The sequence below is a fragment of the Myripristis murdjan genome, chromosome 15 (assembly GCF_902150065.1).
Source record: "Myripristis murdjan chromosome 15, fMyrMur1.1, whole genome shotgun sequence".
In the NCBI taxonomy this organism is placed as follows: domain Eukaryota; kingdom Metazoa; phylum Chordata; class Actinopteri; order Holocentriformes; family Holocentridae; genus Myripristis; species Myripristis murdjan.
This window is the reverse complement of record NC_043994.1, coordinates 24840148-24861404: the sequence shown is the minus strand read 5'-3', so window position 1 is coordinate 24861404 and position 21257 is coordinate 24840148. Positions and strand designations below refer to the sequence as shown.

At 42.0% G+C, this 21257-nt stretch overlaps 1 protein-coding gene across 6 annotated transcripts in view; it reads right to left on the bottom strand.

Annotated features, from left to right (window-relative positions):
* klc1b (kinesin light chain 1b) overlaps positions 1–21257 on the bottom strand; it is a 30191-nt gene that overhangs the window by 8505 nt on the left and 429 nt on the right. For 3 of the 6 annotated variants that reach the window (XM_030069942.1, XM_030069944.1, XM_030069945.1), the window contains exons 2-14: positions 12944–13214; positions 11703–11933; positions 10438–10519; positions 9216–9444; positions 8156–8243; positions 7312–7413; positions 5969–6142; positions 5043–5142; positions 3667–3719; positions 3281–3348; positions 2835–2943; positions 2673–2681; positions 2243–2395 (exon numbers count right to left, since the gene is read on the bottom strand). In XM_030069942.1, coding sequence (XP_029925802.1) covers positions 2243–2395; positions 2673–2681; positions 2835–2943; positions 3281–3348; positions 3667–3719; positions 5043–5142; positions 5969–6142; positions 7312–7413; positions 8156–8243; positions 9216–9444; positions 10438–10519; positions 11703–11933; positions 12944–13192 — 1647 coding nt within the window. In that variant the 5' untranslated portion in view covers positions 13193–13214. Of the gene's footprint in view, positions 1–2242; positions 2396–2672; positions 2682–2834; positions 2944–3280; positions 3349–3666; positions 3720–5042; positions 5143–5968; positions 6143–7311; positions 7414–8155; positions 8244–9215; positions 9445–10437; positions 10520–11702; positions 11934–12943; positions 13215–18099; positions 18306–21257 lie in introns of those variants that run through there. The other 3 variants (XM_030069943.1, XM_030069947.1, XM_030069946.1) reach the window with 3 other exon arrangements.

The window sequence follows — 21257 nt, the reverse complement described above, 5'->3', positions numbered from 1 at the left end:
CAAATTTCATAACAGGCAAAACATGCACGACTGGCAGTTCCAAGATACCCATCATGTTTCAACAGATATCTACAAAGCTTAATAATGAAGGAGGAGATAGGACTGCACTTTGCAGGTGCATGTTCTGCTCTGTGTCATGCTGACTGATACCATGGCAGAATAAGACACAATATAATGGTAGTTAATTCATTTTTGCAGCTTTGAATAATGAGTGGATGGATGGAATAAGTGCAACAAATGTTAAGTCCAAAGCTCCAAGTTGTTACACTCACATTAAGTCAAGCTCTGCAGGAAGCATGAAACGTTCATGAGTAATCTTTTCTCTTTTGACTTTGTCAATAAAATTTCCACTACTGTGGCCATTATGAGAACAATGAAGAATAATTCATGACTAGCACATACCCAGCAATCCATGGCATGCCATTACATAGTTCAAGTAGAGGTAGGCGCACAACATACATGCCAGCGCATTTGGTTTTGAGTAGCTGTACTATGCATATGGAGATGTGAATGGGATTAACTCAGCTATCAAACAAGACCCAGCAAACATACCACCCACCCACTGTACCTAGTATTACTCTCAGTCAGAGAGCACAGCAGACATTAGGTTAAGAGGAAGACAGTGCATTTCATATCAAAAAAAAAAAAAAAAAAAAAAAGGCCCACGAGTGTGTGCATGTTACAGGTGTGCCTGGCAGGCTAGCAGTGCTACATGCATGTTTGGACTGGGTTGGTGCGGTGAAGGGCGTGGGTGCACTAAGTGAGAGGAGAAGCGTAGGCACAGACTCAGACAAGGCATCTCTGGTGGCACAACCCCTGCCCTATGACTTGGGTAAAGCTCATCAGCGGGCTTCTGGGAGCGGGGTCACGTCTCTCACAGAAGCTATAAACACTCCATAAACTGCTGTGAGAGAATATCTCGCCTTCCAGCTCCTCTCAAAGTGAGCGGGAGGGTTACAAGTAGTATAATGGTCCAATGAGACAAGCAGCCCAAAAATAAAAGCCCAGCAGTGAAATGACAGTAACGATTGTTGGTCTGGGTGAAAAGGCTTAGTGGCTGTTCTAATGAGGCAATAAAACAGCAGGATGAAACATCACTTGACTAAAGGATGAGTATCAAGGATATTGGCATCCCTGTAAATTGTGTTTGACAGTCAAAACATCCTAATATGGACGGGAAAGGGGATATCTTTGTGAATATGATAAAAGCAAAGGGATAATTAATGTTGACAGGATGCCCCAGAATGAGCTTGTGCCTTTTTGGTACCCTCCCACTCATGTAGAAGCATTACCAGCAACATTTAGCACAACCACTTATTAATACAAGACATCAGGGCTTCATTCACAAGCAATGAACATTAAAACATCAAGATCTAGTCCAGCACAAACTCGGCTGCTATGAAACAACCAAGTCAGCATGACAAGACACTCAATCAGCTTTACATTCCCAAAAGGGATTTCGGGTTAAGCTTCATGTGGAGGACAGGGCACTTCCATATCGAGTTGATCGACTGGTACAGGCATGGTTTCTTCGATATCTCCAATAACTCCAGAGCTGGGACTGAGCAGCCGCTGGGTGTGTTTGTCATATTCCACTGATTTAGTTAAAAAAAACACTGCCTCAGCATTCTGTGAGAAAGCAAGTTGCACAGTGCACACTTTGTTCCTATAATACTGCTAGGGCACTCTGTTCAACTGGTGACGGCATCAGCATTTTGTTTACACTGCTAAATGGATTACATACATTAAAAAGATCACATTAATGATAGATAGATGCATGATGTGTGCATGTGCCACTGATTTGGGGTTTTCTGTATTTTGTTTGACCATAGACAACTTCCTGCACTGGGGTGAAGGAGACGGGGGGCTGTAGAAACCCATCTCCTCCTTTGAAATACACTCCACTCTTTAAGAAAAAAAGATGTGAGGAGCAGCAGCATTCCTTAAATGAGTGCTTTTAATCCACCGTCTAACTGCTCTGCATAGATTTTAACATAAAAAAAGACAGTGACACTTGGAAATAAACGTTGCATAATGCCAACACACCCTAAGTGTTCTATTACATACCAAGCCAATCTCTATTATCTTGAAAGGTTTCCAGGCTTTGACAGCTCAGTTTCAGAGGCTCCGGTTTAAGGACGCTCTGTTCCAGTCCATGAACTCAGAGATGTTGTTACTACCACCCTGTCCCCCCCAAGAGCCCACTGGCTGTGAGATTGAACTGTAGTGGATTTGTACTCACCCCATTCCACTCCACGCCCATACTCACTTCCTCGCCGGCCTCTGAGCCACTTTCATACTTTACGCTGGACAGGCTGTCCCGGCTCCTCCGCCTGTCACCGTCTCCATCCTTCAGGATCTCCACCACACGTGTCTGGTGGATTGGGTCAATGCCCTGGTGGAGGTAACGTACACAGACACACACAAACACACAGATGCTTTATAATCATTGTTACCTTTGAGGAAGAAATTACCTGGCGCTTACAGTCTCTATGGTGAGGGTGCACGATTATATGGAGGTATTAGAGTGATGATCTTCCCTGTCTCTTCTGATGCAACAAAAGCACTGGCACAGTAGCATGACAGATAAAAACACATTAAAAAGGTGAGTGATGTTAGGAGTGTGAAGTGGAGACTCTAGTAAGGCTATCAGTTAGAGAGAAACCACTTACTGTGTTGCTCTGGATCCAAAGAAATGCAGGGAGAGGAAAAGAAATATCATGAGATTGTCTGCCCTAGCACGGGGAACATATTCCATAACTTACAGCAAGAAAACTAGAAATCTGTCTGACTGTAGCCAAGGTCGTATTAAGGACTTTGGAAATGCTGCTGACCTGCTTGCGAGACCTCATGGCACACTCCTCCAGAGTCTCAGCGGCCTCTAGTTTGCCCTGTCGGCGGTACAGAGCCCCCAGGTTTCGCAGGGTGGTGTTCACTGTGGGGCTGGACACACACATGACAGGTGTACATGAACGTTAACACATGATATCACACATGGCACATGTGAAAGTATTTCAGACAGAATTTCTAAGACTGAAAAGTAAAATCATTCATAGATACATAAATGCATTCATTCCTTTAGAAATGCATGCTAGTTTACATAGGCACTAAAAAATAAAATTGCAGGCATCGATAATTCACTTTAATAAATGAAAGTTTCTTGAAACAAAGAAAGGGCCCTTGGAAGATGATTTGAAAATTGAAAAGGCCACTGTAATTAATTTATGACCCTTTTTTATGTGATCAAGTTGTAAAAGTGCACTTCCTGGCTCTGCCTCACCTGTTGACTTTGCAGGCCTTGTACCAGCCTCCATACTCTCCGTACGGAGTGTTGTCTCTGTGTTTGCCCTGGAAGTAAATAAGGGAGAGGAGGAAGAAAAAAACGTGTGAAGGGGAGTGGTAGATCAAACTGGATCAGCAGCATTTTTGCTGTGTTTACTTATAACTATTGCATACGCATTTAGCTCATACTGTATTTCAAGGACAGTGTGCTGAAAAAAATTAAACTAGGATGTCCAAAACTTTCCAGGAAGTGAGCTAAACTGGTTAATTGTTCCCTTTGGAAACCACACATTTTTGACAACTTTTAAGGCATCTGCAGAGCTCATTTGCAGAGGTTTTGATCAGAGTCAAATATACACATAAATGAGCACTTGCACTGCTCACCTTGCTCATCTCCTCCCTTTCCTCTGCATGCATCCAGATAGGCTTGTTTTCAGCTGTAGACAGAGATAGGAGAGGTGTTCTACACTGAGTACAGCAAGACTAGAGAAGAGACCGACCACTTGCTTTTGTGATATTTCATGGTGTCTAACTGAATAACAGATGCGATGGATTGTCAAAACCACATAAAACATTATTGCTCTGCAACCAGTCAATGAAAACCAACTGGTTGGAACAACTGGATGCAGTAAACATGCACTGAGTGAGTCATTTATTCATTTTATTTTATTTAATCTTTATTTAATCAGGCAGTGTCATCGAGATTTCACCCTCATGGCTGTGAATGTATAATTTATGTTTCTTGGCAGGTGAACATCTGTTTTATTTCTATCTGGCTATTAAATACAACAGATGACATGTGAATTTTGGGATTCATCAGGCACTGACACTGCATGGATCTCATTCCAAGCTAGAACCACAGTAGATTTTAACCTGGGGCTGAAATAATACATTATGCAATCAGCAGCCAAAATTCCTTATTACAATTGTCAATATAAAATTGTAATATTGTAGGAAATAGGAGTGATTTTTTCCCCCTAAATTCTGGGGGTTGTGGTCCCTACTTCAGTAAAACAGAACAAAATATGCAGAGCTCAGACAGAAAAATTTTTTTGGTCTCACAGCAAACTGAGTCATCACTCCCTGAGATTTAAAAAAAAAAAAAAAAAAAAAAAAAACTATGTTGCTTATTGTTGCTGTGCTTCCTTCATCCGTCACTCAACCAACAAGTTGAAACAACAAAGAAAAAGATCTAAGCCCTACTCGGAGGATAAATGATTCATGGAGAAAGGCTTTGAGAAAATATTTGAAATACTTCTGGTTTGGTTCAGTATGCTACAAAGTGGTGCACTGTGCAAAGTCACTTTTTTTCTAGTAATGCAGCTTTTCAAAGTTGGAAATCTAATCCCTGGAGGCAAACCATAAAATAGCTTAGTTTAGCCTAAAAGAGAAGAAAACCGCAAAAACAGTTCATCTTTCACACAAGTAAATCGACTCTTTATTTCTTCAAAGTGTCTCAGCAAAATTCCCTCGAGAGTCGTCTCAATGGTGAGGGCCGGCATCCTGCTTTAGAACACGGTCCACCTTTGAACCTTGTGTCGATCACTGACCCTGCTCGCTGGTGTGAGACAAAGAGTAGATGGAGTACAAGGAGATGACAGTGATATACACCACCTGCATATTTTATGGGGCACCTTGCTGTAAAACCGTCACCATTTTTTCGTAGGCTAGTTACATATTCATCTTGGTTAAAGGGCATTTCGAGCTATAACTTCCCCACAGCAATATGATAATAAACTAATGAATATGTGCTGCCTTACCATCAACGGATCCAAACTCTTTCTCATGGGCACGGGTCAGAATCTCTTTGTACAGAATCTCAGCCTCCTTGTACTTCCCCTGTTTGAGAAAGCAGGATGCCTGGAAAACACAGGGGAGAAAATGCACTTTTTCTGTGTTGGATCAAATGGGTCTGCTGAATCTCAATGTGCCCCCTGAGAGCACACTCCTGCACTGTATAGCTCGTGAAAAATGATATGGTACCACTGTGCCTCCCTTACTGCTTCCAAACAACCTTTCAATCATTAGTCAAACAAGATGGGAGCAGGAGGCAGGGCGTTGGAGAGCTGCAGCAACAAAGGTGACAGAAAAAGCACTGGAAGCTTTGCACACACCATGCAATGCTAATTCAAACATGTTTCCCCCCCATAACATTTGTGCAGTAAGGCTTTAGTCATAAAATGTTGAGATGTTGACATGAGCGCAATAGGAGAAAAGCTACAAAGACCCTGAACTGTCTCTCTGAATGGCAGCGAAAAGTGAACAGGACTCATTCACCTCCTTTACATTTTAACAAGCCAAAAATAAACATGAACCCATGCTGAACCAAAGCATGTTCCTTTCATAACGTCTAGTACACTGTCAAACATCACCTGGAAAACCAATTTAAAGCACATTTGAAAGAAAAAATTTGCAAAACAAATCTTATGGTGAAACTTTGCAGACAGAAAGCAGCAACAGCTAAAGATACAGAACTCCTCCAAAGATAACAAAGTAAGCTGATAGGAACTGATGAAATGTCCTGTTCTCAATAATTGTATGTTCTGACAGTGTTTACGTTGGTAAAACCACAGTCAAAGACAAACTAGCTCATCAAAATCACTGGGCATCAAACGGAAAGGGTCCAGCTGTTCAAACTGTATGGGAAAGTTAACAATGGCACTGGTAAGATGAGTTCTTCTCTCACCAGGTTGTTCTTGGTTTTGGCCACGTTGGGGTCATCTGGGCCCAGCCGGCTCTCATAGATCTCCAGGGCGCGGCAGTAGTAGTACTCCACTTCCTCGTACTTGCCCTGGTTCTGGCACAGCAGAGCCAGATTGTTCAGCTGCTTGGCCACATCAGGATGGTCCTTCCCCAGCACCTGACAGGAACAAGGTTTAAAGTGAGAAAATGTTCTGGACTGTAAACTATGTCCAGCAGGGAATGTGTGCATTGAATTCAGTTAAAACAATACTGTGTAAATCTGTATGATAAAAAAGCTTTATCTCACCTATCCAAATTAAAAGTTGATTTTATAAGCAATAAATTACATCTTTGCTCATTTCAATACACCCAGGGGTAAGAATTTTATAAGCTGGAGAAAATGACCAGTGGCTCCTTGGTGGAATACAGGTCTTTCATTGTGTATCTATGGACTTTGTTTCTCAGATGTCTCCACTCCTTTGGTTTTCCCGCTCCTCATCTTGTCACAGGAGCTTTGCGAGTGCCTATGTCACCCTACCAAGGTCCCTAAACTGTCTCTGATTCTCCAACGACTGCCCAGAAGCTGGAAAGTTAGACAGTAGCAGCTTAAATATGTTATGAATCTTAAACAGCTGGTGTGCCTAAAATGAAGAATGGTGCCTGGGCACATTAAGCCCTGTAGGGTGCATACAAACACAAACACACCGAAATACATGCACACAAACATCAGAAAACATCATTCATGGAGGATAATGATGACGGCAAAGAGAGGACGAGATGTTCCAAAACACTCGAGTATCTTTAAATACACACAGCACAGTCACAGTTTTTACACTTTTAATTTCATAAGCATTACGGTTTGCGTCTCGCCCCTCTCCCTCTACCTTCCATCTCCCCATGCTGCTTTCACCGCGCAGCATGCCTGCCTGCTGGAGGCTCTCCAGGCTGAGAAGATCTAATAAAAGGCTGGCTGATCAATAGAGCGGGGACTGAATGGGGCTTTCAGGCAGAGAGGCTCTGTTCAGTGTACCATGCTGAGCTCTGTTTCTCCTATCTATCTCCTGCGATCCGTTTTTGGCTGTGCTCTCAATTAAACCCTTTAATTCCCCCCAGAAACAGGAACGCCCTGCGGCAGGAACTTCACAGACAATTTAAGAAAATAATTTGCTCTTCTCCCTTTTTATAGTAACCGGCCTAGCAGTGGCTCCCGCTGACATTCTTAAAATATAATCACTGTTAATTACTTTATTACAATGAGCTAATTGACCATTGGTTTAGCCATGGGAAAGAGGCCTAGATAGGAGTATTGTGGACAGCTCTGTGGAGCAGCCCAGGGATATGGCCTACCTTTTCTCTGATCTCCAGGGCTCTCTTACACAGTGGCTCGGCCTCCTTGTACTTCCCCCTCTTTCCGTACAACACAGCCAAGTTGTTCAACGTTGCAGCAACCTGGAAATCACAAACAGAGATACAGAAAAGCTGAAAATATGATAAAATTGCCTCTGTTCTCTACCTCTACATTGTGCTGAATTCCTGGATGTTTACCATCACAATTTTGGAACTTCTTTTACTGCTATCAGATGAGCTGTCGCAGTCATAAAAAATTAAAACTGTTCAATCTAGCCGTCTCTTTAAAAATTCCCCAGGGGATGCATGGGATGGTAGTAACCTGTCTTGGTGTTTCATTATTCTGTCTGGAGGATCAGGTAGTATGACATGAGTGAGGATACGCGGCAGACTGTAAAGCCCTTAGAGCTGCCTGGACTGGCACTGACCTTTAATTGCTTCCCTTTGGCTAAGTATGTCTTGGTACGGCAATGTAAATTGATTTTCTAAATCTTTCCACAGAAGTCACGAAATACTTCATATCTCCCAGTGTTTTCCCACTGATTGTTGTTTTTTAAACTGTATGGATTTTGTGATTTGGTTAGTGCAAGATATATGAGCAGGTATTGATCAGCTGTGACTGATTACTTTCATGCCTGTGAGCATCTGGTCAAAAAAATCCATACTCAAATAGAGGGAGAAATCCATACCGAGTCACTAAGAGGAACAGTAAATAAGCAAGGCCGTGCAGTTATTGCTTCCCGGTTGACAGGCTTATTGAGCGATTATAAACCAACAACAGATAACTAATCTGATCTATCTGTACATGTACATGTCCATATGGACAAATGCTGTGGAGTCTTACAGCAGGGTGGTCTTTGCCCAGAGTTTTCTCACGGATGGACAGAGCATCGTTGAGCAGATGGGCGGCCTCTTTGTATTTGTTTTGATCCCTGCAAGCAAGAGGGACAGATGTGGTATTAGAATAGTGCAACACATTTAGAGCCAACATTAGAGCATAAACACAAATCTACGCAGTGATGAACAGAAGTGCAAACAAGTATTCAAGTTAACAAGCACTCATTTAACAAATCATAAATAATTACAAAAAAAAAAAAAAAAAAAATCAGCCCAAGGGCATACAGGCTTCACGTGGGTGGTGCATCAAGAAAAATTTGTTCCGTCCAAAGGAAGATTTTTTTTAAAATAATCGTTTTAGACATTTAAAATTTTTTAGCAAATTCATAACACATAAGAGAGCTGGCTATGCAGCTGTTATTTGGCAATGCACAGACTAGTAGCACTGTACTCAATTCAACATGACCTCCTCGCTATGAAAACTAAAGTGAAAACTTTCAATTCTACAATTTGCTTCAAACTTGCTTATATTAGTAATGGAATTTGTCAACAGTAACTCACAGTAACACCTTTGCACTGAATTGCAGAACAAGCACATTGCACCTATTCACCAGTTTGATTCCACTGGATATACCTCTCTCACTTTGTATAAAGAATGGTAATTAATGCATAATCCATAATGGTCGGTGATGTTTTGCTGACACACTGCCAATGCACCAACAGCTAATGATCATTAGCCCTCATTCACTTGTGAAGAGGTAACGATGAATTAGATGAACAGGACAGTCGTGTTTCGCAGTTAAACTTAGTAAATGGATGTTATTGGGGAAGCAACGGAAATCTTTAGTCAGTCCCTGATTAGTTAATGGGTTGGTTTGTGGCTAACATTAGGAATCATACTACAAGTGCTCACCGCTGAAGACATGTAGCCAAAATGTGTGCTGGACATTAGTAATTATAGATGAATAAAGAAGAATATTCATTCATCTGTGTTTGACTGCTGGCCTTTTTCAAAAGCATATAAGAAGTAACAATAGTTGCAAAGAAATGTGTGTAGGGGCTCTGACCTATAAACCAGGGCCAGGATGTTCAGCATGGTGGCCACATCAGGATGGTCGTGGCCAGAGGTCTTTTCCAGGTCCTCCAGCGCCTGTTTGCACAGGGGCACGGCCACCTCGTACCTGCCCTGGGAGGCGTACTGGATAACCAGGTTGTGGAGGGTCCTCAGACGGGCTGGGATCTCATAGCCTCCCTGCTGGGCTGCTGCCACGGCCGCACTGTTGTGTTGGTGCTGCACTGTAGGGCGGAGAGGACACATGCAGAGGGCAAAGGTCAGTGTTGTAATCAAAGGGGGAAAAAAATACCTGCCTGATTGTATCACTGGCATTACATGGCTTGATATAACTTTATCTCCCTAAACAGCCTGGGTTAAATTGGATTTATTTGATATCTGGGTTGATTAGTTCACTTAAGAGAGAGATGTGGCACCAGAAGACCTGGGTCTCAGTCATCTTGATATCACACCAAAGATTTTATCATATTGTATGGAGTTTGTGTTTTTGTGCATACCAAACACTTTGTTAAAATGTTGATTTCTTTGATTTGTGGGGTAAAATTTGTTTGCAAGTCTTTTTTTTTTTTTTTTTTTTTAACATAAATGCAGCAAAATTAGTATAGTAAAACTACTGTTGTAATGAGGGTATAAGTAGATTATTCATGTGCATGTGAATGTATTATTGCCTGCTGTCTTAACTTAATTGCCTGCTGACGTAAAAACAGTTGACCTACAGTGCATTGCTGAGCTTCCCAAAAATATACAATACTGAGTATCAACAATCTATTCAGTATCCAATCATGTATCTTTACATTCTTTATACACGTTTCATATTCTTTGTATCCTTTTGATGGTTTAATATGATTTATTTTGTTGAACTATTGGATATTCCAGCATGTCATCTAGGAAATTAGCTGTTTAAACTCATTTAATCATTAATCTTTTACATTTGACTTCTGTAATGTGTGTTCAGACTAGTGACAATGTACTTGAAACAAATTAAAGTGTTATCATTTAGCTACTTAAGATTAAAAATTACAAACTATCCCATGAAAGGATTTTTTTTCTTGGTTTTGATCAAGTACTATAAATCATGGAAGAAAGTGTATTAGTTCTTCCCCCATGTGGCAGGATGGAATGAAACTCAGCACAGAAAAGCAACATTATCCGGCTCTGAGCTCTTATCTGCTAGGAGTAAAATGTCAGGATGGGTTGATGGGTGGTGTTGCTCTTACTGCCTTGGCCGTGCTCCTCTTCATCATTGGGGAAGAGGTCATCCAGAGAGTCCTTGGGTGTTTCTCCATCCTTTTCCTCTTGCTGATAAAGCATGTGACAAAACATCCCATTAGACCCTCTAACAGACAGCAGGAACCACAGACAACACACTCTGGAAACATCCATGTCAGATACGGGAAATAAACAATTAATGGTAATGGCAACCGCACAGATGACAGCTGGAAATGAAGCATGACAAGCACATCAACGTAATTATTTCACGAGCTGCATCCACGAGAAAATAACAGTTGTTAGATTTAGGCTTTCAGGAATAAAATTCATTTTAACATGAGCAAATAATTTCACCTTGGCAAGACACATTTGCCTTCAAGGGTAGAATGCATCAATCCACAATCATTAAATTATTTTCTCGATAGGGCAGCCTCTTAAAAAGACTTGAAAATGGAAAATCTGCTATCGGAGCGGGAACTATGATCCCTAAGGCTATTGGCTGGACTGGTTCCTGCTGAGTTAAGCAGTCCGTAGATATACAGGCCATTACAACCTCTTTTTTGACTATGGATTAGGTTAAATATGGTGGGATTCATCCCCCACCACCCAATCAATGAGGACCCAACTAGGAGGCTCATTCCGGGAAGACCCTGCAGGTCATTTCCCCTTCCCAGCACAAACAGCAGCTGTGTGGATATCTGGATTTCCTCTCTTCAGTAAATCAGGGCAAACAGCATTCAGCACAAATGAAATGCTCCAAATAGGTTGGCATGGGAGTGATATCAGCATTTTGTAATAAACAGCAGTTTTCTGACACATTCTGCCTATGGTAACTGACAAGCCTATTGCATTGCCGTGGCTACTGAATGAAAATGAAACCAATCAATTGAAAATAATGCTTTTCTGAGAGCAAAGTAAGAAAAATTACCAGCCAGCATATTTTGAAGAATCCTGTTACACTGGGGACCTTATATATGCTGTACACACTATATGTAAAAAAGCTCATTGGCAGAAATTAAATACCTCAAAATGTATCAACTCAGTCTCACAAAAATGTATATATGTAGATAGCTAGATAGCGAGTGAGAGGGAGAAAGAGAGAGAAATAGAGCGAGAGATATGTATGTACATATCTATGCCACCATTTCAAAAATTAAAAGAAAATAATTTTAATAAAGACTAACTGCAGCAACACCTGTGTTCAGGTTCACCGCAACTAAGAGTTTTGGGTGTTAATATCTACCTTTCTTTAAATGTTTCAGAAGGTACTTACAGTGGGTGACACATCCTCATCATATTTCTTGAGCTGATTCATGAACTCCAGGTGTTTTTTCTCCTCCTCCAGCTGGGCCACGCTCTGCTCGCTCTTCTGAAGCTTCTGCTGGGTGTTGGCCAGCTCGTCCCGCAGCCACTGGTTCTCCTGGCAGAGCCTCCTCACCTGAGCACGCAGCTTCTGCTTCTCCGACTCCACGGCGTTCAGGTGGTTGGACAGGGCCATCATCACCTGGGAAGGAGACAGGCCGCTAAGCATTGCAGACATTGAGCAAGGACCGGTTACAGAGGAAAACTGTGGTTGGAAATGACTTGTGGTAAGAAGGCAAGAGAGCGCAAAAACTAGAGCTGATTCAGAGTGAATCATGGTCACCATTCAAGACCAATATAGAATTAGGAAACTGTGAAGAACCAGCCTCAGTGACCCAAAGCAGAGAACACGAACACATGGCAGGGGAAGGAAAAAAATTCACATAAGCATTTAGTCATTTTTTTCCAATTCTGAAAATCCAGCTATTAATATTTGTAATGCACTTTTTTTTATTCTATCTTCTATATGAGCAGGTTTTTTGTCTCTGATATTTCAAACTTGACCAAGTGTGGTTGAGCAAGTATTGTCCAAACCCAATCCAACCTGTCACCCAGAAGAAAATGTTGAACCTGACTCTGACCTAATCTGAAAATTCTGTCTGAAACCAGCCCATCAGCAGCCACAGTATCAATAAAACATCACAATTATGTTGTGGAAATTTATATTTAGACTACTCATTATTTAAAGTCTACGTATTTCCATCCATCCATTAAAACTGATCCATTAAAACTCCATTAAAACTTTCCATCCGTCCATTACAATGAACGGATGGAAAGTTTAAGTTTAACATTAGGCTATACCCAATACATCCTTATGAACAAACCAAAATGGAGTTTAAAAGCCACTAACAAATTTTTCTAATCAATCAATACCTTGCAGCAGCATATATTAACTATCCATTAAACATTACAATAATTAGGAAAAGTGTAAAATCTGAAACCTGAGGATAAAAATGTGACCTGATACACTTGAAATTTCTGTGATGTCCAAGCCTGACAGAAATAATTTGGTCGCATTGGGTTCATTCAGGATCTTAAGTTCCGGTATAGAAGCTCCACTTGACCGAACTTCATAAGCTCCGAATTAACAGCAGTCATCATCATCCCTTTTGTCCCCTTTTAGCCTTCGTCCCATTACCTCCCCCATCTCACCTGTGCCTCTCCGAGGCCCAGTTCGATCATCTCCACCGACTTGCGCAGCAGGTTGGACTTCTCGTGAACCAGGTTGGCCTCCTCATCCTTCTTTAGGCACTTGATGGTCTCCAGCAGGCTGTGGAGGATGGAGTTGTGCTCGTTCTTCAGGGCCTCTAAGCCCTGGATCACCAGCTTAGTGTTGGAGATGATTTCCTCCTGAGACAGCTTCTCCAGCTTCTCTTCCCGTGGGTACACCATGGTGGACATCTTCTAGGTAGCTCAGGGAAACCTGTAAAGATTAAAAAAACAAATGAAAAACAGGCTGTTAAAGCAGACAGGCCCAGGGGAATTCTGTGGAAAAGTGGGAACATAAACCACAGCAGCACCTGTCACATGAAAAGAATTTTTCATGACAGGCTTCCAAGCATGCGGCTGTGCTTGTTTACCGTTGTTTTATTAAACCTGAGAGTGCAGAGGATTTGGCTTGGGTGAACCCTCAGCTGTCACAACAAGTCTCTTGTTGCGTTCTCTCCTTTCAATATCGACAGTATCTGCAAATTCAAGTGATCCTCCACACTGCAGGCTATCCAAGACAGTGTCTAGAAGAGTCTGTCTACAGATATTGTTGTCTCACCGTAGGAGCCCCGCCCCTGGTGCTTACAGATGACATGTCATTTCTCCGCTCTGCTAATAAGATCATTGCATGATCTACCAGCATCGTGACAGCCATAAAAGGGGAAATGAACTCACATTTTATCACTGCAACAGAGATGAAGGGAATCAGATTTCATGTATTAGATAGGTCAGTATCTCTTTGAGCTGTCAAATTATACAAACCCTGAATGTGTGCTTGCAGCCCATTAATATTGGAGAGTAAGGTGGGTACATAAAATAAATTCAAACAGACTATGCCCCAAGCACGTCTGGCAAATTTGTCAGCTGTCTGTGTTGGATGAACGGCGTCCTAATGAAATGTGTGGAATGCCTGCTGTATGCATAGCTGAAGGCCATAGGGACATGGTGTTCTGGTGGACAGACTGTCAGGATTTGGCACACAAAATACACCCTGGTTGGGCATTGGGCATTGTTTGACAGAGGGTACACAGATGCTGCAGTATGGACACTTTCTGGTGCCAACGCTTTAAACCAGCAACAAGACAGAGGCCTAGCTGTCTGCCTTAGTAGCTGAAGGGTCAAGGAGAGGATGACGAGGCAAAGGAATTAGCAGTGCTGCAGAATAGTTGGTCCAGCCATTTAAAAAAAAATGAAACACTCAGCATTGACAATATTGTGTTCTTGAGCAAAGACCTGTTGCCATTTTGTGAGTACATGGAACATCTGTCTTTTTCCAAACAGCCTGGCAATAGCCTGTGACTCACTGTGCCACGTCATTGTTGATTACATCACGTAAATGTCTGACAGTGTACAAAGTAGCCCTACCCTTCTGACTGTATCTGGGCAATTCAAACAGTAGTGAAGCACTGCATTCATTTTCAGTATGAGGCTGGATAAAGGGGCAGAAATAAACACCAGCTGAGAGAACCATCTGCTTAGAGAAAAATATACAACACTATTGGTGAGCCACTCCCCACTTCGCTGCTCTCTTTTCAGCTATTGTCAATTCAAATAAAAGCAGAGCCACTGAGAAAAAACAATTCACGAAGAAAATCCACAGTCAATAATGACAACCAACAGCTGTTAACTTAAAGGTATGACGCAGAAAGAGAAAATGGGAAGTATATATATTTTATTCAGGATGACTGCAATCAGCTGTAAAACCAGAAAGAAATGTTTTTCATCGGTCTTCTGTGAGTGTGATTGTATTGTGGGTCAAACACTTTCTGGTGTCAAACCACCAACACAACACATCACATCACGGTCATGAATATTAACGTTGGCCAACAGGTCTTCTCACAGAAAATCAAATATGTTTGTGGATTTCCAGTGGATCTAGGCCTGGTTTTGTACCCTGAAACATCACTGGCAAACACACCCAAAACAACGCAGCTGGTCTGTTGTTAGTGTCCAATAATAGTTTGCCTCCTTGATGTAATGTATGTTAAACCATGTAATCACAGCTGGGCTCTGTCAGGAAGATGTTATTTACGATACGAATTTGATGATGGATGCTGGGCATGCACAAGGAGACAGCTACTGTGGCCAGCTAATGGGCAACTAGATCTCAGGCAGGCATTCTGAATGAGCTCAGTGTAATCAGGATGATTTGGAGACTATATGTCACCATAAGCTAGAGGCTCTTGATGGGCATGGGAGAGCGCTTTGGTGATCAATACAAGTGTCAGGTAACCTAGCCCTATGGAAAAGATAGGAGGATACGGTGTAAGTTGGTGTGAATGAAAACCTAAACTGCAACTTGAGCGATTTTTCTCCTTTTTCGCTTACAGTGCCCCGTAAGGCTTCACGATCTCCAAGCTCATGAACCCGCTTATTCAAATCCATTGAAGAATTCCAAAAATGCATAGCGTTTAATGGGAGCTGCTTTCACTCAGTTCCTGACATGAAAACTTTATTGAGATAGAAGCTTTAATGCTAAGTGCAAAAAGCCTCAGGGTGGAGAAAGCAAGAGTGCAAGCTGAAGCAAGTTCACATATCGCTGCTGTAGTGCAGGTATCATCCCCGCTTAGGCCGATAAAAGCTAGAGCCACACTGGCTGATTAATATCTGAGCAGATTAGTTACAGTCCCCAGAGGTGACATTAAGCATCTCTCTCCTGCAATTTAGTACTCTATTGCGCTTCACATACAATCTTCCTTTACTGGCATTCATTATACAAAGAGGGAACAGAGGGATAGTGGAGAACAAATTCACCAGGCGAACAATTTCATCAGAGAAGACCAGCTTGATGGTCTGATAGTCATTTTCAGACAAACACCTAAATCCCCTGTTCTGCTGAAATACAGGATCAAAAATAAATAGTAGGCCACTCTCAGATCTCATAAACGGTAGCCCACTCTCTTTAATTTGTGAACCATTTCAATAATGTTCAGAATCAAACATGCACCTACATGTCAGTCTAGGATTAGTATATTCTGTGCACTTTTTAATGTAACAAAGGCACAGTTAAAAACAAGTGGCACTGCAAGGCAATAAAGCCAACATTATATCCAAACATAAAATATTTCTGGAAAAACTCGTGAATGCCAAAAGACACAGTGTGACGGAGGATGTTGTGCTGTAGCCGTGGTATGCGCATATCCAAGGTATGCCAACCAGAAAATAAACAAGAGGCCTACAGTCAGCAGTTGCAAACACACATAACTGCACTCCACAGTAAAGCTAGTCAGCAGACATGAAGTGGCATGTCTTTTAGGAGTGCTGCATTTAAGAATCACAGGGTATGGACAACTTAAAAGCCACGCTCTCCTGAAGAGAACAGACAAAGAAAATAGTGACCCATACTATTTTACATGAAATTCAAATGTTAGAAACAACTCCAGGTAACTCTCATTTGCATGGTCACAGAGGCAGTGATATAGTTATGTAAAAATTTGAATGGTCAAACACAAGCCTGAGCATATGCTAAAACACAGTTATTGTGACATTGAGCTTGTCCACTTGGTTTTGAAATGGTTAGTCTCAGAGCCAAGCTCTAAGAGGGTGGATTTTGCAACACAAGAGCTCCAACACGAACATGGTTAATACAGTGAACAGTAAACCAAGGAGGGGGTTTGGAGGATCCCTAAGCAGAGTGAAAGCAGGACTGGAAGGCCCACACGGGGCATAGAAATATCTCAGACATACAGGGAGAACTGTGTTGTGCCACTGAACCTTACATTTCTCCTCCTTCCAAAGCTCTTTGCTGCTTAGGGTTAGTATTTTTTATGGTATTATATTTATATGAGCTCTTTGAAAAGTCGAGTACATTCACAAATCAAATGGTTTATTACCCAAAACAGTCACTCAGCGGTTTAACACTCCTGTTGCTGAAAGGACTAAAAGACTCAGCTAAATTAGTGACCGAGTACAAAGGGATTGACAAAAAGAAGTTGTGTTTTCATGCTACTCAGGAGGAACAAGTGGCCTAGCCTTGGTGTGCTAGACAAACACCTGCATCAGCTCCTTCTGTCTTCAGTTTGAGTTAATATTTTCCCAATTCTTAAAGAGCTGAGATAAAGTCCAACAGCCCTGGTAGTTTTTCTTACAAAAGACTGCTTTTAAATTAGGCTAATCTTTAATCTTACATTTCTTCTTTTTTCCGTGTTTGATCATGAAATACATGAGCATTTAAAAGTTAACAATAGTGGCAAAGGTAAAAATAAAGGCATCAGAATGAATAAAATCGAATAAAAGATAGCCTAGGTACCTTCCCTAGTTCTTGATGGAATGAATATTAACTTCTCATAATGCTGATACAGGCCATGCCATGATGCCTTTTGGCCATTACTACAGTCATCATCAAGTTACACATTAATCTACACAATATTTGCGCCTTCACAACAGACTTTCATTTTGCTCTCCTAAATCAGATTCAGTGATAACACTTTGTCTGTTCACATGAGAATTCGTAATGCATCACATGCTCAAACAACCATCAGAATAACATAATACAATATAAAAGAACATCTACAACATAAATGAGCAGAGTGAGCATGCAAGTCGCCCACTGAGCCGTGCCACCTACATCATGGTGCCCAGAATCAAGTATTAGCCTAATTTCAGGGGCAGCAAACAACTAGCAGTGTGGTTGGTTCACTTGGTAATGCGGGCAGACAGCCGGTCAACATGGGGAAACCATTTAAAGCACAGCCCTGAGCCTAGACAAGCCTGGAACCACTTGGCCTATCACTTTAATTCATGCACAACACAGATAGGGAGTGCTGCATAACAGGTGATTATGCCTTTCACTGGTACTTTGCAAAAGATGGATCATTTTACAAGAAGTAGCTTATCAATAACAAGTTGCCATCTAGAGCTATCAGCATGTATTAAAAGTAGAATTCTGATACAAATAAAAATAGTAAGGGAAAAACCTTCCTGGTTAGACCCAAGAAAAATCATATCAGAATACTTGTCAATACAGAAATGGAAGGGAACAAGTAAGACTACAGATCCAAAATGATAATGCGTCCATCCCAAAACAAACACACACAGGCCGTGCTGAATGACTAAGCCATGTTTCCAACAACTACTGCTTACTGGACCAGAAAACTAACCTCAGTTTCAGCGGAAGATCACAGCCTCATACTCTGGCACGGAGAAAAGCTGATGAAATGACGACGACTCCTCCAGCAATACCGTTACACCCAAGCCAAGTGCATCTCAAAGTGGCCTTGCTAATCCAGAGAGATCCTCCTTACAACAAAAACAAAACCTTCAGAAGGAACCAGAAGCGATCGAACAGGACAGGGGTAAGTGTGATAAGCGCCAGTGTGGAGGAGAGGAGAGGAGAGCTGCCTGCAGGGTGGTGACCTTCCCATTGCTCCGTCAGAGCAGCCAACATCAGCTCAGGGCACCCATCAGGGAGCAGCCCCGCCCACAGTGGGAGGAGAGCAGAGAGGAGCAGAGGAGCAGAGGAGCAGGTTGAATGGGGGGAGGGAGCCGTCCTCATCTAGACGCTGCTTCTCCACAGTCATCAGACACAAAGGAATAGGCATAATGAGACTATCTGCAAGCTCCACAGTGGTTCTCACATGCCCCGATGCTGTGTGCGTCTTGCATTACCAAATGAGTGAAGATGCGCCATTGACTTCGGCCGTGTCCACACTAAGCCGGGTAAATCCAAAAACACCTTCTCTTTTTCTGCTAGTTCAACTTCAGTTTATCACTTAACCCTGAGTTAATAAAAAACCTAAAACGTGGTTATGCATTTGGCAAATATTTGTTTAACAGTTTAATACTTATGATGCCTTTCCAAATTTACCTGGCTTACTGTGGCCATGGCCTTAGTCCTAATTCCAGCCCTTAGAATGACCATAATAAACTCATAAGGTCCAGTAAACAGCAACAAAGTGATGGGGATATTTAGAGTCCCAGAGAAGACACACACAACAAGATTAACAAGAGATAACAAGAGATTATAACGGGTTATAGATCAGGTCACGTCCATTCATGCAAGACTAAGTGTGCATCATATTTGTCATACCGAAAGACTCTGAGGTGACCTTCATGGGCTGACTAATGTTGCAGTGCGGTCAGTGCAAGTCACCCTCTGATAACATGATAAAGTGAGAAAATACGGGATGGAATTTGCCTAAGCCAAACACATGGCAAAACACACACCTGTGGGTAAACACTAGAGTGAAAATGTTAGACCTGCCACATGGGCTTTTTGAGTGAAAGCCCCTCCAGAAACAATATTTGCTTATTCCCATGATCTCGACATTCATATCAATACTGTGAACAACTCACTCCAAATGCTAGAATGCAGAGAACATAGACTGTGACTCTATGAAGCAGCGCACACCGGAGCTGCGGTGCTGAAATTATAAAAGGCTAAATTTGTGAACTAAACACCACTTGTTTTCTCACCTTTTCCATGCAAATAAGCTTAAATTCATGACAGCGCTGAAAGGTCTTAACTAGAAGCTTACACAAAAATATCACACCGGGTGCTGTTACTATGTCCACGACGTTAGTCACCAGCAGCTTCAGATTTATTTAAGAGAATTTAACAACGCTTGACTCTGTATTGTGAGATGGATCATAAACTAAGGTTTATGGTCAAGTTAGGTGGCTCATGTTTCAAAAGGGTTCAAGGATTAGACCATAATATTGCAGCAATGACTGCTAAACACAGCAACCATTAAAGGCTATAAAATGCCTGCACCACTAAAAACAAAGCAAACAGGTCACTTGCACAGAAAACTGTATTTCAGCCTGTACCATAAGCCAGTACAGACCAGTGATCTGACAGAGGGAAAGATAATGTTATGAAGAACAGTTTTGCATATAAGGATTCTGAATTCACTGTTCATTTTCCTCTGAGCTGTGTGCTATTCACAGTGGGAATCTGGAACCCCCCTTCTGCCGTCTCACCCTGCCCCATCTGCTTCACCAGAGTCCCAGTCTTCATTAGTGACCATCTCCAGGGTGCCCTTGACCCTCACATTACATCACATCTTCCCTTTGGCCGACACCACCATCACCATCGCAGTCAACAAAGGCTATACTGCGCTTTTCTCATGATCAGCACTGAAAAATAATTCATGTTATTCCCACCTTACCATTTTCACATTTAATCATCTCCAAGTGCACTTCTGATGTGAGGCGAGAGGCAATGAACTGAATACCCCTGAACTGGCATAGCCGTGCGCTTGCTATTGCCAAATGCAATTGCACATTGCAGCTCTCTGCTTTTAGGCCAAAGGAGAAACTGTTAAGTAGCTGCCTCTGTTTTTTTCTGCAGTTGCTTGCTTTTAACTTTGAGCTGAAACATTTCTCTAGCCACCTGACCAAAAGCAATACCAGAAGCTGAAATTATTCATAGGAGTTGAATTTACCAAACTTGTTTCTGGAAGAGGGAGAAACTACATCAATTAATTATTACTGAGCATATAGAGAACATGACTATGACTCATAGACCTTTGCGGAGAGAGGGTGTGGTGGATGTTATTATTATAAAGATAAAATGCAAGCCTAAATGCACACAAAATGTCAAAAGACAGACTGTACTGCATCGGCAAGCCAGGTGGCTGAATCCAAGACATTTGCACCGTCTCCCTAGAGCTGCATTTCCTGTCCAGTCGATGAAGATGGACACCACCAGATCATTTCATCTTCCTCTGTTTCCTGCACACACAGCAACCCTACCCACCGGCCGCACCAGACACAAAGGAGCGTCAGCCAACAAGGAGGGTGTGGCAGGACATGGGACAACTCGGAGGGAAGTGCCAATGACACTTGCCAAAATAATCCATCATCCCACTGGAACAGCTGCTTTACAGTGTTGTTCTCCTGGCTGAACAGGCCTGCCTCTGTGTGGCAACTGAAGCAAGGGAGGACATCAAGCACAGCATCCTCCTCACTTAAATAATTAACTGCAAAGTACTGAAATTAGTAGTCTTGCAATAGACGTGCTCTCTCTGGGATGAAACCCTTCCTACAGTGAAACATCATGTCTATATCAAGTAAAACCCAACAGGACAAAATAAGGCAGACTTGATTTGATGTTGTTGACTCTGAAACACCTTTGTATGCATTAAGACAGAGAAAGGGAAGACTTCAAATGGTGGACATGATGACCTCAGCTGAAAACAACACATCAAGTAATCTGCTTAGCCGCATCATAAAGTAGACAGTCCTCACCAGACTCGCATGTGCAGTGTCATTTTATGATTTTATCTCAGAGCGAGGAACCGGCTGGTTAACTGTA